The following is a 15449-nucleotide window of genomic DNA, read 5'->3' as shown; positions in this document are numbered from 1 at the left end:
GATTTGTCCCGATGTTTGCTTTTAGACTTCAACCAATATTTCCCAGGCATCGAATATTTTTGTTCCGGAATAACGTTGAAATCTTGGAATGGATGAAGAGAACCGAATCCCGAAGTAACGCGTAGGTGACGAGGCTTCCATTTATATTCCCGCCGATTATTACCGGATTCACAACTTCCTTTTGTGACCTGTTACCTTGTTAACGTTCCTCAACCGGCCACTTCCTGTGGTGCCTGAGCCGCCAACACCGGGTAAAGCGTCAATTTCCCCTCTCTCTCTCTCTCTCTCTCTCTCTCTCTCTCTCTCTCTCTGCGTAGTATTGCGCAATGGAAGTCAGATGAAACTCTTGGGCAACTGTTTGTGTTGTATGTTATAAAACGTATTGTTTTACGTGTGCGTTATAAAGCTCTTTTTTTTATTATTATTGTCATTATGCGATTAGTTTTACAAATTCAATTAATCCATTGTTTGATCGCGTTCTATATCCACTCTGGGAAATTTTCTACTTTTCTGTCTATTGAAGATGTAAGAGTATTGTGCTTCATCTAACCCTGAGGCCTATCTTAGCAGCATAGACCTATCTTGCATTTCCATACTCAAACCCTCGAATAGTGTTCGTAATATTCTCCCACTACCAGGGGACCAGTGTTCAACTTGATGCCGAGCCCTGTTCCATTGAATCCCTGATTGGCCACAGCTAAGTTGTAGGGCACAGCCACCTAATACTGTTGAAAACTGGGACACATACTCGTTGCTAATTGGAACCGTGCCCTGTGAGGATAAAAGGCCTATAGGAAAACAAACACAGAACAGTAGTTCCGTCATACACCTACACGTTCATCTTGTACATTTTGTAGTAACTTTGCGGTGTAGTTTGATTTCACCATCGACTTTGATGAAACGGCAGAATGTTCAAGTTTCACATCAATTCTCGGGAAAAATCATAAATACATAGGGGCTAACGAAACTTGAACCTGAATAGGAAATTTTCATACATAAGCGATCTGCTATGAAATATTGCGACAAATAGTTTTCGAAATATATTTGAAACGAAATAGTTGTCCGGCATCTACATTCCATTCCAATTTTTTCTCTCTTTTTGTTTATGGTTGTGCTCTTCATGCACTGAATACGGATTCGATTTATATCTTGCAAAATCATTCTTCACTACGCGGTGAACATATCATAAGGTCATTAGGGATTTCATTTGCCTGTGTAAAATTCTTACGCTGTGTGTAAAACTGCATAACGAGCATGATCCCTCTGTTTATTTTTCACCACTGTAAACTTTTTATGATCGATCCAATTGACAGATCTGTTAATTTTGGATTTTTAATGTAATGAACCATAGCTCATATATATATATATATATATATATATATATATATATATATATATATATATATATATAATTTTTTATTTTTTTAAGCGTTTGGTTTTTTAAGCAATCCCTTTTAATGACCACCAAAATGGCTGTTAGTGTGTTTCTTCTCGCATTCCACATCTAACATTAAATATTCCTTAAATCCTAACTGTGCACATGGTCAACTAGTCATGTGCACAGTGTCAACATTTTTTCTCCCGGTCATGATTTTACTTATGTTAGAAAGTGTTAAATGTACCATTTTGTTATTTGCATTTGTAAGATAGTTTATTCTGAATATTTTTTCCTCGAATATTGTAGTCCAAATCCCTAAATGTAGCTCGTTTATATTGGTTGAATCTTGAATTTATTTAACCCTGACGAAATCAATCTTTACTATGCTAACGATATAAATTACGTACAAAGTTATACGCAGTTTTTTTTAAATACATTTAGTCACAAAAAAATGTCTCCGAAGGTAAGGCATGTCCGCCGGAAGTTTACAGTGCGTTTACGGTTTTGGCGTGGTGAGACTGAGTCTGATTAGCTTTCGAAGGTAAGATTCTTAAGGAAAGGACATTCCGTAACAGTATTTGAAATCCAGTCATCTACAATGCTGGTATTTCTTTTGCAAAGTGGACATGTGCATTATTACAGCTGTGAATTTCTCTTTTTCTTCGTGAACAAGTAGCTTGGATCGTTTAAGTGGGTTTTTGCTCTCTCTCTCTCTCTCTCTCTCTCTCTCTCTCTCTCTCTCTCTCTCTCTCTCTCTCTCTCTCTCTCTCTCTGTCACGGGTGGCCATGGGACCCTGGTAGCGAGCCATCGGGCTCGTGGCATTTTTTGGTGGTTACCCAATATTGTATAACAAGTTCCACCAGTGGAGGAGCGAAGGTGTAGCTTATTATTATTATTATTATTATTATTATTATTATTATTATTATTATTATTATTATTATTATTATAAGTCATTTGGTACGTAAAGTGATAGTCTGTTCGTTGGTTTTCGCGTTATCTTATTTTTTGTGCCCTATTTGATTGTTACTATTGCTGCTGACGGTAGCGGATGTTTTAGCGCTATCCTTCGGTTGGAGAGTCTGCCATTTTATAATCTGTTCCTTTGGTTGCTTCGTTTTCTATTTCTGTGTTCAGTTGGTCCTGTCTCCTCTCTCGCTTTTAAACCCTTAGTTGACGGCTACGTATATTATCCGTATATTTCAGCATTAAATGTGCTTTTCGTTTCATTGAAAACGAATGATCGTAAAAACTTCCCTAAGTTCTCTGAGACGTTTTAGGCGAGATGTTGTGGAGCGTCATCTTGCAGCAGCAGCGGATTATTCGGTGATAACCTGTCTCTCGCCAGAGCCAGGTGATATCCAGTTAGGTCTAGTTCATGCAGCAATCGCTCTGGCGGAAGAAAAGACGTGAGGTGCCACTGTTCTCAGCACTCTTGCGGAGAAGTTGTTTTGTTTGATAAGCCTGATACAAGAAAGTGACGGCTTTGCTTTATATTGCTTGTGATAGAGTTGTCACATTCGTAGAAAAGGTTTGCGACACTTAGGGAACTTGATTGAAAAAGCTGTCTTTGTCTCCTCCTCCTCCTGCTCCTCCTCCCCCTCCCCTTTCACTTCCTTCCTCCTGCTCTTCCGCTTCATCTTTCCAGAGGGATGCGAAGAAAAGGGTGGGAGAACCGAGACTTATAAATCTTGACCGAGTGCACAGGGCTGAAAGAGACAGGTTTATGGTGTGCCTTGAATTTAAAGGAGGCCCCGAGATGTATTCCTGGTGCTCTTTCCCCTCCCCTCCTCCTCTGTTATTTATCCACCTCCTCCTCTTCTTCTTCTTCTTCTTCTTCTTCTTCTTCTTCTTCTTCTTCTTCTTCTTCTTCTTCTTCTCTGTTTCCAACGCAGAAGGCGAAAAAGGAGACATTAGTCGCAAGAAGACAAAGAGGCCGGTGGTAGAGGTGGTGTTCCAATGCACATAACCTCCACCGCGCCACCGACTTTTATGTAGGTCATGCCCTCCTTACGGAAGATCCATCATCATTTGACTTCCGAAGATTTGCATTGCTTGTCGGACGCACCCGAGAATTGTAGAATTGATCAGGGAATTTAGTTCCGAGTACAAGAACATGGTTTATTGGTTTTGTGTTTGCTATAGACATTAAGATATAGTTCGGTCTTTGTTTATCAGTTGCTGTGCACTGAACGGCAACTGATAAACAATAGTATGTTTATACTATTGTTTATCAGTTGCTGTTCACTGAAGTATAAACATACTATTGTATATATTTAACAGACTTTATCTTAATCAGAAGTGTTTGCTCCCTGGAGATTTGCGTCAGGTAAAAACCAGACTGCTATTTGATGCATAAAAGACTCGATAGGAAGGTTTTAATGGCTGTATGTTTTGATACGTCAGATTATGAACCGTAAATAACATCTGAATTCCATTTTACTCAGCAGTCTTTTTTTTCACGAACTTTATCTCGACGTAAATGGTTTGGAATTGTCAGTAATATTGATAGGTTAGTGTGGTGGTTAATGGTAAATGACTATCCTGATATTGAGACATCATATTGACAACAATTGATAATACTGATTACGTAGGCTCCACGTAAGTAAACATTTTTCGTCATTTTTAAAACGCCGTAAAATACGCCCATGTAAGTTGGGTTAGGTTACGGCAAAGAAAATAAATGCTTCATGAATTACTCTGGCGTTATACAGTAAGCATCCGCCGACTTGTAAGTGTAGGCGACGACGGACTAGTCAAGTTCATGGGGTAGACACTGTTATAGAACACAGTTGATTACACTACATTCTTGAATCATTGAGTACAGAGCATCTTGGCAGATAATGATGATGATATTTATTTTTTCAAGCTGTCAGGATTATTATTTATTTACTTTTTATTTATTATTTATTATGTTTTTTTTTTTTTTTGTGTATCCGAAAGATCACAAGTCCAGTCATTAGGAGATATGTCTGGAGTTGATCACTAGACGTTATAGAACAGCCCAGTTGTGTCCTCAGCGAGGAATAATTCCAGAGAAGTGAGACTTACTTATGCATAAATCTGTGAGCATGGGACAGAGAGAAACGAATTAGCGGGCATGATTGGGGTTAGTGGTAATGATAATAATAATAAGCGAAGTGGCACCCCTCGGTTGTCGAAATGAAATGGTGACGTCTATTTAGCGAAGAAAATCCCCGGGCAAGGTGAGGGGCGGCGGCGGTGTCTTGATAATTGGTGTGGGTCTCTTCTCGGAGTTTTAACGCGTTTAGTTTAACACAGCTAAAATGAAAAGTTTTTATTTGTTAATATTATTATTTTTTTTATCGTCTAGTTTATGCTTGTATGGTAAATTTGCCCTTAAGTGGCGATGCTTTCTTAATTAAGTACTTTGAACTGTTTTAATGCCCGTCATAGGGGCAGCAGTATGGACATTAGGGCCTATGTGAATTTTCTCTTGACATCTTGTAATTTGAGAAACCAATATCCGCCAGCTCTTGAACGACCCGTTCTAGGTGGAGGCCTAGCTGCTGAAATTGGGAAGACACGGTCGACACCGGGTAGCAGATGGGGCACTAGCTGGCACCTTTAAGGCTGTGCCCTGAGTTGTTGGTGTTTCGAAGGAATACAACAACAACAGAGTAACCGACAAAGCAATAGACTTTGTAATAAATGAACCGAAGCCATTTGTTCTAACGATGCCTGTATGTGTATATATATATATATATATATATATATATATATATATATATATATATATATATATATATATATATATATATATATATATATATATATGAAATTTTATCACACCGTGATTTATATACAATCATGCTACAAATGTGCTTAATATCGAAATTGTGTATATCTCCGTTGGAGAATTGTCGCCGAAGGGGAATTTATATAAGTGATAAATGAATTGGAATCGTGGGGACACGAATGTGCCTATTCAGCGACTCCAGTTGACGTAAACCATTGAGCCATAAGAGGTAGCGTGAATTTCGATTCCATTTTCTTCATGTTCCATTTAATAAGTAAACTATTCCATTCCATTCCACACTTTTTCCTTTCATTTTGTTTCGCCCTTGCAAAGAATATTTCAGAACATTTTTTAAAACAATTTTTCGTTTACTGTCAGCCTTGGAATTGACGAGCTGGTGCTTTCTGTCTTGAAATCTGGCCAGAAAAATGAGCGATTCGGTGCGCTTTCATAGTAGTGTGCCTTTCTTCTTAACCATAGTTGTGGTGCGCGCCTTGCAGACGTCGAGGCGAATTATTTGGTTTAACCTTGACTCGTTATAACCGAGACCTTCCTTTTTGGCATTGTAAAGCCCAATGCTAACTCCCTCACTTCTCCTTTATACCTACCTGCCTTGTCTTCCCCCTACCCCCTCCCTCCCTATTATTCGCTCGTCTCACTGACCTTTTAATCACTTTCTCTTGCTTTTGCCCCTCCCTGGTCTTCCCTGTCACTCCCCCTCCCTCCCCAATTCGCCTCGACGTACACCTCCCCTTGACATCCTCCCCTCCCCATTGCCGTCAAGAGATTCAAGGTACAACGCAGCCACTGCTACATGATTCATTCCCTTTAACCGAATGGAATGTACTGCTGTGCTGTGCTGTATCTTTTGCATACGCGAATGGAAGTGGTCACTTTCTTATTTGGCTCTAGCGGTCCGTAGGATCCAAAATAATTTAGGGCTTATTTATTTCTGTCGTCAACTAAAAAGGCCTTCGATCTTCCGTAGTGAAAGGTCACGCCAACGAATGTTTGTTTGCCCTTTATGCTCTAATATTGACCTGATGATCACATTTGGGCAATTGCTGTGCTTTCATTTTTTGACACTTTTTTTTAACTTTAGCGTTGTCGTTCGTTAGGAAGGAACTCTTTCCACTCTTTGTAAAAAAAAAAAATAAAATAAAATAAAATAAAAAGAAGTCTTCTCATAAGGCACACTCAGTCTGCATGGGCAGATAGAACGCCAAATATAAATCTATCCCCTCTTCCTGCCGTTGGAGGGTAGTTTCGTCAGTGCACCTCATGCGGTGCACTGTAAGCATTACTTAAGGTTGTTTGCAGCATCGCTTCGGTCCCGAGCTGCACCCCTTTCGTTCCTTTTACCGTATCTCCGTTTATATTCTCTGTCTTCCATCATACTTACCACCCTCTCTTAACAATTGATTCATAATGCAACTGCTTGGTTTTCCTTTAGCACCTGTAGAACCTTTTTACTGTCAATTTCCGTTTCAGCGCTGCATGACCTCTGGTCTCAGTGCTTGGCCTTTGCCCTAAATTCTATATTGTATCCCCTCTTCCGGTCATCGTCAGAATTTATTTTGAACTGCTTGTTCCTTCTAAGAAATGAGACTGTCTTTATTGCCTCTTCGCCAACCTTGTCTGAAAGGAAATTCCTCGCATTCCATTCCATCTGGTCAGAAATAGGGAAAGGGTTTGGGCGACGTTGGTGGGGCGTTTGTTGAGGGGAATTGGGTGGCGGTTTCAGAGAAATTTATTTCATTCCAAGGAAGAAATTCTTTATTGTTTTTAATTAATGACTGGTCGCCAGGATTTTGAATAGTTCCTTTTGGATGGTTTTTCTAGTAGGCCATATTATTTATTTATGAGAGGTGGGTAAATGAATTCATTGTTTTAAACCTTTGCAGTGGCTGGGAACCATTATTGTTGTGGAAAAAAATGAACATGCAGGCAGTATTGCAAGGTTTGATGGATTCGGTAATCGGAAAAAGATGGAAATAAGTGAATATAAATATGAAATACGCAAGAAACTTGAACCCACATGGACATTTGAAAGTATAATTCGTAAAATGAAATAACCTATAAAGAAGCGGAGTGAAGTTAATAAGAATTGAGATACATCAACAGGTAAATCGATCGTGCTTGCTTAGGCAAGGAGCAACATGGTTAATGATGCAAGTCTGGAAACTAAGTTTATGTAATGTATACTATATATATTATATACAATATATATATATATATATATATATATATATATATATATATATATATATATATATATATATATATATGTATGTTATATACATATGTAGGCTATATATAATTTTTACATATGAGCGTCGACGTGAACGAAGATTTGGTTGTGTGAGACGACAGGGCATCTCAGTGACAATAATTATTTTGACGCTAGATAACAGAAACCTGTCAGTCATCAGTTGGTTGTTATTGTTACTGCTCATATCGTAAAGCTTCTGAAAATATCTGGTTGCAAGTTAATTTCTGCGTTACAGAATTGCGTTCTTTCTTGGAGTGTATATCGAGCCGCAGGAATTATGTTATGATAGTTCCATTTTATGGCAGCTGCCTTATGTAATGGAGTGAGACGTTTCTGGACTTGCGCATGCTACTGTAGTCATAAGACTTCCTATTAATTTTTATGTGGCCAGATAGCAACCGGTTTCCGCCGGCAGTTGGATAAGAGATGGGCATAATTTTGGAATCTCTGTCCGGATGAAGGTATATCTAAAATTCAGTATATAGGGGAAGGTTATTGTCCCAAAAATTGAAAAAATAAAGAAATAGAATATTACCATGCCTTGATTCCCCCTGCTGGAGCCACGCCAAATTGACTCCAGTATGGGATATCCTTTCATTTATTTTTTTTAAAAGGGTGAAATATAGTTTAGCCACAGTCTCCGCTAGTTTTGTGAAGTTGGGTGGCGTGTAATATATAGGTAGAAATGTAGCTGGACTTGTACTTAAGAATGGTTACTGACTCCTCATTATTAGTTACTGATGAATGTAAATTTTTCTTCGGATAAAAATGTAGGAAGTATTTGGAAAACTATAATCATGGCTTTTTATATATGCATTATCATTTATTGAGAAAATGCGGAACTGCTTATAAGGAGGAAGCAGGAAATTGAAAAAGGAGAACAGTTATAAAAGTAAAATCTGCATGGTAAGTGTTAACACAAAACTAGAGAAATCCGATAGGAAAGAAACCTAATTTTTTATGGGAACAGCTATCATCAGGGGGAATCGTGGTTTACAAATTGCTAGATGTGGTTTCTAGTCATATTGGATTTTCTTGGCGTGATGCTCTTTCACGCCTTGTCCGTATGAATAGAATTTCCAGTTGCGATGTCGAAAAACCTTTTAGTTTTAGCTTCCGGTGTTGTCTTGCCCCACAGTTTGGATAGGCTATACGTTTGGTCTCGTGTGGTGGAGCCTATAATACATCAAGCTTGCTCTCTCTCTCTCTCTCTCTCTCTCTCTCTCTCTCTCTCTCTCTCTCTCTCTCTCTCTCTCTCTCTCTCTCTCTCTCTCTCTCTCCTGTTATATTCCTTTCTATTCTTCAGTTTTCAAGAATGAAAATGAACTGTATTGTGCTTGAATGGATTTTTTCATATCCAATGACTCTTGTAGTCATCGGGACTATTATCCTCAAAATGGGACTCAATCGCTCCTGTAGCGTAAGTCGGGTGTAACCTGTAGCCGCATGCGTGCCGTAAGTTTTATTAAATGAATTTATCTTTTAAATGTAGGTCGTTAAAAATGTTGAATGGAGGTGAAAACGTTGAATGAAACGTAACCTGGCAACAGTTTTTTATCCAAAGGCTATAAAATATCACCCTTCTAACGTTGTTAAAGTGTGTTTGCTGTCTCCCTTGTCAGAGTGAAGTAGACCTCGACTGTTCCTAAGGTTAATGATCCTAAAAATTCATAAAATTGGTATTGCTACCTCACAATGAATAGGATAAAAAATACTCTACAATGAAATGGTAGAAATGAATAGCAGATCCTAGAATTGGGCATGATAGCATCGCAGTTTTTTTCGTGCTGTTTCATGTATTATTATTTTTATAGTTGTTTATCGTCTTAGTCACTTACATCACGAAAGATGTAGGTTAGATTTAATTTGAACCATCTCTTTTATTAATGAATAGAATAATTTGTGTGAACTGTGCTCAGACTTTTTCAGTTTATTTATTTCGCGGTGTTCTGTTTACGAGTTATAAATTTTTTGTGCTTATTAATTTCCCGTTTTTTCCCTTCTCGGAAAGTCGCCTGACCATTTTTTCTCTTCCTGTTTGTTTTCACGTTTTCTTTATTCTTTTAATTGCCCCCCTTTCCGTTTTCTGTTTTTTTTGTGGTAACTGTTTTCCCATATTCTCCGTTGACTCGTTGACTTTGCCGATTTTTGTATTTTCTCTGTCTGTCGTCTATTTTTGTTTATTATCAGTAGTTAATTTCAGGTTTACTTTCTTCTCAAATGACTAGTTTCTAGTATCTGTCACTCCCATCTTTTGTGGTTTTAGCGTCTTCTATAGGTTTTGATTACGCATTTGTTTTTAATGTATTAAATGTTTCTATTAAGCAACGGCCATGGCGGGCCATTCATCCTCCCCCCCCCCTCAAAAATATCAGTAAATAAATAAAGTAAAAGGGGTCAAGGCAGTCGTGTACTATTTTTTTATTTGAAGTTACGTGACATGCTCACAGTCGAATACATTTCAGGAATACTTGTATTTTTTGCTCTTCTCATTTTTGTTGTTCATAATCTCGGGAAGATTCTCGGAAAGATCGTCTTCCTGACAAGTTAATGATGGAATTAGTGTATACTTCTTGTTTTGAACAATGCCAGTTCCATGGAGTGTGTAATGTTTCCTGGGGAGCATTATAGCTTTTTATGTGTGGAAGAGAGAGAGATAGAGAGATAATTATTATTATTATTGGAGTATAATACCACGTTTTTTCTACAATTGAGATATTAACCGTTATTATTATTATTATTATTATTATTATTATTATTATTATTATTATTATTATTATTATTATTATTATTATATCTCTGGCGTTGTTTCCAGATTTGTTCAGTCAATGTAACTTTCTTAATACCTGCAGTCACACCTTACGACTTCGGTGCACAATTTAGCACTTGGAAATTGAAATTACCGTTGTTGTGGTTGCTGCTTTATCACTTCATTGGGAAAACCGTAATCATTATCATCATTGGTGGTACAGAAGTAGTAGTAGTAGTATGATGCTAAAATTGCACGTTTTCAGACCTCTCGCGTCTACACTACATAATTGCTACAAAGTCAGGTTAGAGAGAGAGAGAGAGAGAGAGAGAGAGAGAGGTGCTTCTTTGCAAGAGAGTTGGATTCAGGTATTGGGGGCGGGGCGAAGGTGTGAACCTCAGTCTTCATGGAGGGTTATTGAGTACACACGGTCTGGCTGGCAAGTAGCGGTGGCATGGTGAGAGAAGGTATCGTCGGTGCGGGAGAGGGGGGGGGGGGCTTCTTGTTTTTATTGCGGGGTAAGTTGTGATGGGAAGTGTGTGTGTGTGTGTGTGTGTGTGTGTGTGTGTGTGCTGTCGAGGAAAGAGGCGGTGGTCCTGATATAAGAAAAAAAATTTTTTTTTTCCCTTTTAGACGTCGACACAGTAATGTTATGTTGGAAGTAGTGATGACGAGGACGGCGAGGGAGATACAGAGAAGAAATGATGTGCCATTAAGGGAAGGGGGTTTTGGGGGGTAAGACCATACCCATAAGAATTAATACTAGGGAAAAATTGGCTATACAATGTAATGTATTAATGGAGCTCGTACTGTTTAATGTAAATGGTTTCGTGTGGAGACTTTTGGGGATGTCACATTATTGAAAGAGTGAGAAAGAGAAAACATGACTTGTTATTGTGGAAACTTGCACTTCATTAGCAAACAAAGGAAATTTCATAACTAAGTAAACATTTAGTAGCTGACTTTATTAGGTAGAATAAATGGCAGACGTGGCTCGTTATTTTTGATTTCTCTATTCTTTTCCTTCTTGTAAGATTAATACGAAGCGTTATCAAATTGATTAAGTAAGGGTTTTACTTGGTTTTTGTGATGCCAGTGGTGGTATAATGAGCAAAATTCCGATTTGAAGGTGACTTTACCGAATTCTCCACGGGATAAGGGTAGTTGAGTTTCTCCTTGAGAGCAAGGTTGCAACCCCGACAACAGAGTACCGTTAGACTGTTGGGAAGGTAGCGGACATCTGCAGCTGTTGGCTTCTCTTTTAAAAGAGAAATTTCACAGTGAAGCTCTCTCTCTCTCTCTCTCTCTCTCTCTCTCTCTCTCTCTCTCTCTCTCTCTCTCTCTCTCTCTCTCTCTCTCTCTCTCTCTCCCCGGGTTATGTGAAAATGTTCTGAATTTCATTGTTTTTGTTGTTGAGACTGTTTTAAAAATAGTTGGCATCGTTGCCATTCGTGTTTCAAAACACATCTCGTCTAGAGGAAACTGGCATTGTTTTCATCCCGTGCAAGATCTGCAATGATAGTTTCAACATTTCATCGACTGGAATGCTTTTAGGAGAGAAGCTGGTCGGGATCGGTAGGGGACAAGCATTGCCTTAGCAGTACTTTCAGAATTCTTGTTTCTGTATTTTACAATTTGGTGTAAAGAAATTTCTTTTACTCTGCGACTTGACAATTTTTATTTTTATTTTTTTTTTTACTCCTTTAGCTCAATTTGCAATACCATTTCAGTCAATTAGGTGGAGCTGACTTTATTTTTAATGGACAACTCGCGAGCATTGCGCTATTCTCACAGGGATGTTTGAACGTACGGGAGTCCGTTATTGTATAAGCTTAAAGAGAGAGAGAGAGAGAGAGAGAGAGAGAGAGAGAGAGAGAGAGAGAGAGAGAGAGAGAGAGAGAGAGAGAGAGAGAAGAAGCAGGGGAAGAAAAAGGTTTAATGAAGGACAATGCGTGTGTGACGTGGAATGTCGTGATGTTATTAGTTCAGCATTGTTGGAAATAATTTTACCTCTTTTTTTATTTAAACTTAAAAAGCAATGTAATTGCATGGTGGAAGATATGCTACTCGAACATTAGATATAATTTCTCTCTTGGCTTACAAGATGGAATTGGTTATTGAAACACAGCCATCCAAACACCTGACCTGTTAAACGAACACCTATGTAAATGTGTTCTTGAAGCTGTTGCTATAGGATTAGATGTTAGTGTTAACTCTGATTAAAGTTTAAAGCTAATTTTAGGCAAGTATTTTATTGATGCATGTTTATATATTTTATTAAGTGGGTATTCAGCGTGTGTATGTATGTGAAATACATACACTACATAAATATATATACACACAAACAAACACACTAGCTGACCCACGCGGCGCTGTCTGGGAAAACTTTGAATGACAACCTATATAACTCTCTCATTTTTCGGTTAAGATAGTTGCTTCAATTACATTGCCCAGCATTTTTTACTGTTATATTTACCCCCTTTTCACCCCCATTCCTATCTTGGCTGTACTTGAAGGGCATCAGGAGGGTTACTATTCATCTCAGCGGCCTCGACAACTTTGGATTAGACACTAATATATGTCATTTTTTACATCTGATTTTTCACCCCTTCTCAACCCCCTTCACTCCTATTGGGGCTGAACTTGGACTTAAAGGGCTTTGTAAGTGTCACCATTCATCTCAGCAACCTAGAAAACTATGGTTTAGATACTAATATTTGTTTTCAGTTATTTTTACTTGTCACCCTCTTCCCACTCCCACCCCATTTGGTGCCAGTGATGTCTTACTTCCATAGTATTCTTTTCCAGATAGTAAGTTATATCTATACCGAAATGTGGTATGATAAATTTGTAGAGTTTATTTAGTTACTAAGTCTACGGATAGAACCAGCCCCATTTTAGAGAAGCCTTTCCCACTCCCACCCCCTTTGGTGCCCTTTGGTGCTAGTGATGTCTTAACCCCCACAATATTCTTTTCCAGATAGTAAGTCATATGTATACTAAGTTTGGTTGAAATTGCTCAATGTGTTTCAGAGTTATGCTGGGACATGCACACACACACACACACACACACATCCATTTATATAAATATGAAAGTTTAGGCTGTTTTGCTGTATACCCCAAAGTAGAAAAAGTTCCATGTTTGATACAGTCGTGCCCAAAAGTGATGCCACATGGTTTTATAGGATTTTTGTTCAAAAGTCATTAATTTGGCAACCTACCCTGCTGCATATTTATTTCTTTTCCGAGTGTGAAAAAATATGTAACAAAACATGACGCATTGCCAAATTGCCAGAAAACATTTACAAAACATTTCCACAACTTTCTACCAGTCAGAGCTGATGCATTTAACAAGAATGTCTTTTTGAAAGCTAGGTTCAGTTTGTTGTTAACATCATAGTTTTCGATGACAGTCAAGGAAAAAGTAACTAAAATCCGTTAAGTAATACGAAAAAGGGGGGCGGGAGGGGGGGACATGAAAAGTAACAGGCACACTGAACAGCTGCGTTTATATTGTGGTGAACCATATACGAGTATTTCATGCACTCCTTACTACTTGCTTGTGCAAACAACTGGTTTGTTTCCCCAGACCATACATGTCACCGTTTTGAAGTATGCTCCAAATGGAGAGGGGGGGGGGATCCAGATCGAGTGAACTATGCCAAGAGCATTGATTGAAAAAAGAAAAAAAGCACAATTTACAAAAGTTCACAAAAAATATGGTTCAATTCAAATCAGTACCAGTCACAGAACACAAAGGACAAGGATGGCATAATTACGGGTACTACTAATTTCCTTTATTTCTTATATATTCATCTATTATAGTGTTAAAAATGTATATATTTTTGCCAACTATGACGTGTTGCTTGAAATCCGTCGTGTATATTTTTCTTGTTATTTTAATATATATTGGTAATAATTAAATTTTATTTATTCCACGTATGTTACAGGAAAAATGTTTGCATTATATTTAAGTTAACCTCTTCAGAAGTAATAGTGTTTTACTCGGAAATATTTACACACACACACACACACACACACACACACACACACACACACACACAAACTTTTCAAGAAAATAATATTCATAGTCATGTAAGAGAACCAAGTTGCATAGGCCTTGACCATAATACTTAGAACAAAGATTTTTATACTATACAAGTTACACCGATAAATCTGTATTGCGATATACAGGATATTGAACATAGCTTAAACTTCAGAAGTAAAAGACACCTTTATTTGGATATCGTGTTACTTATTTTTACAAATTCTGTTGTTGCTGTTGAAGTAAATATTTCGATATGCTGTCCTAGCAGCAAGTGGTGTGCATTGGCAACACTGCCAGCCTTAGCACTCCGTGCCTTGAGATAAGCAATGTCCTTCTTTGTCGTAATGAAAGAACTTTAGTACTTGACTCAGTTCAGATAGTTTATGAATGATACCAATAACGTGAAAGAAATCATATTTATCTATTCTACCAGTAACGTGAAAGAAATCATATTTATCTATTCCCAAATAGGAAAGTTAATTTTAGTTTTGAATTCACTTGGCCACAACGGGCGTTGAACGTACCGGCACGTTACGGCTGGTATTTTGGACGATACGTAAAGAATCATGTTGCATCACTCATGGACACCACTGGCCTATTCTTTCTCACAGTTCGTAAAAGCATTAACGGTTGTTTTATGTACATGAACATTACACACAATAATATAACTTGCAGTCTTCCTGTGAAGTCAGGGAAAACCAACACTGATTGTATGTGAATATGTTTGTTATGATCTACTACGTCAAGACATCCTGTCAAGTTGTAATTGCATCACGTTGTCTTTTTAGGTTGGTATGCCTGAACGTTCTCGCGGGTGACCAAGAAAGTGACGCCACCTTGGGTAGTGCAGTAGCAATAGCCCTTGCCTTTGGCTTAATGTAGAGTGACACCCCAACCTGACTTAACTTGACTACCTACAACATTACTACTACACATGATCAACAAGTCAACGCTTCTGCGACACACGACCGATAGACTGTCAACTGTCAAAACAAGGTAATCATTACGTCACACCCTGTGATCTTTTATATTTCGTCTATAACTTCCATTCCTTGTAGGAAAGTAAATGTAAGATTTTAGCAAGTGGTAACAGTGGCAAAATTTTTATAGTAGGCCATACAATCTCTCTCTCTCTCTCTCTCTCTCTCTCTCTCTCTCTCTCTCTCTCTCTCTCTCTCTCTCTCTCTCTCTCTCCATCGATGTATGTAGTTGCATATGTGTAGCTAAGGTGTAAATATTTGGTC

General features: G+C 38.1%; 1 protein-coding gene across 12 annotated transcripts in view; it reads left to right on the top strand.

Moving 5' to 3' along the window:
- LOC136850668 (AF4/FMR2 family member 4-like) overlaps positions 1-15449 on the top strand; it is a 231403-nt gene that overhangs the window by 144939 nt on the left and 71015 nt on the right. For 7 of the 12 annotated variants that reach the window (XM_067124448.1, XM_067124439.1, XM_067124442.1 and 4 more), the window contains one exon: positions 14994-15201. The exons of the other annotated variants lie outside the window; for them this stretch is intronic. In XM_067124448.1, coding sequence (XP_066980549.1) covers positions 15140-15201 — 62 coding nt within the window. In that variant the 5' untranslated portion in view covers positions 14994-15139. The remainder of the gene's footprint in view (positions 1-14993; positions 15202-15449) is intronic. 12 annotated transcript variants of the gene reach the window in all.

Source organism: Macrobrachium rosenbergii, chromosome 22 (assembly GCF_040412425.1).
Source record: "Macrobrachium rosenbergii isolate ZJJX-2024 chromosome 22, ASM4041242v1, whole genome shotgun sequence".
Classification (NCBI taxonomy): Eukaryota; Metazoa; Arthropoda; class Malacostraca; order Decapoda; family Palaemonidae; genus Macrobrachium; species Macrobrachium rosenbergii.
Note: the sequence above shows the minus strand (reverse complement) of the source record. Positions and strands in the feature narration are given on the sequence as shown.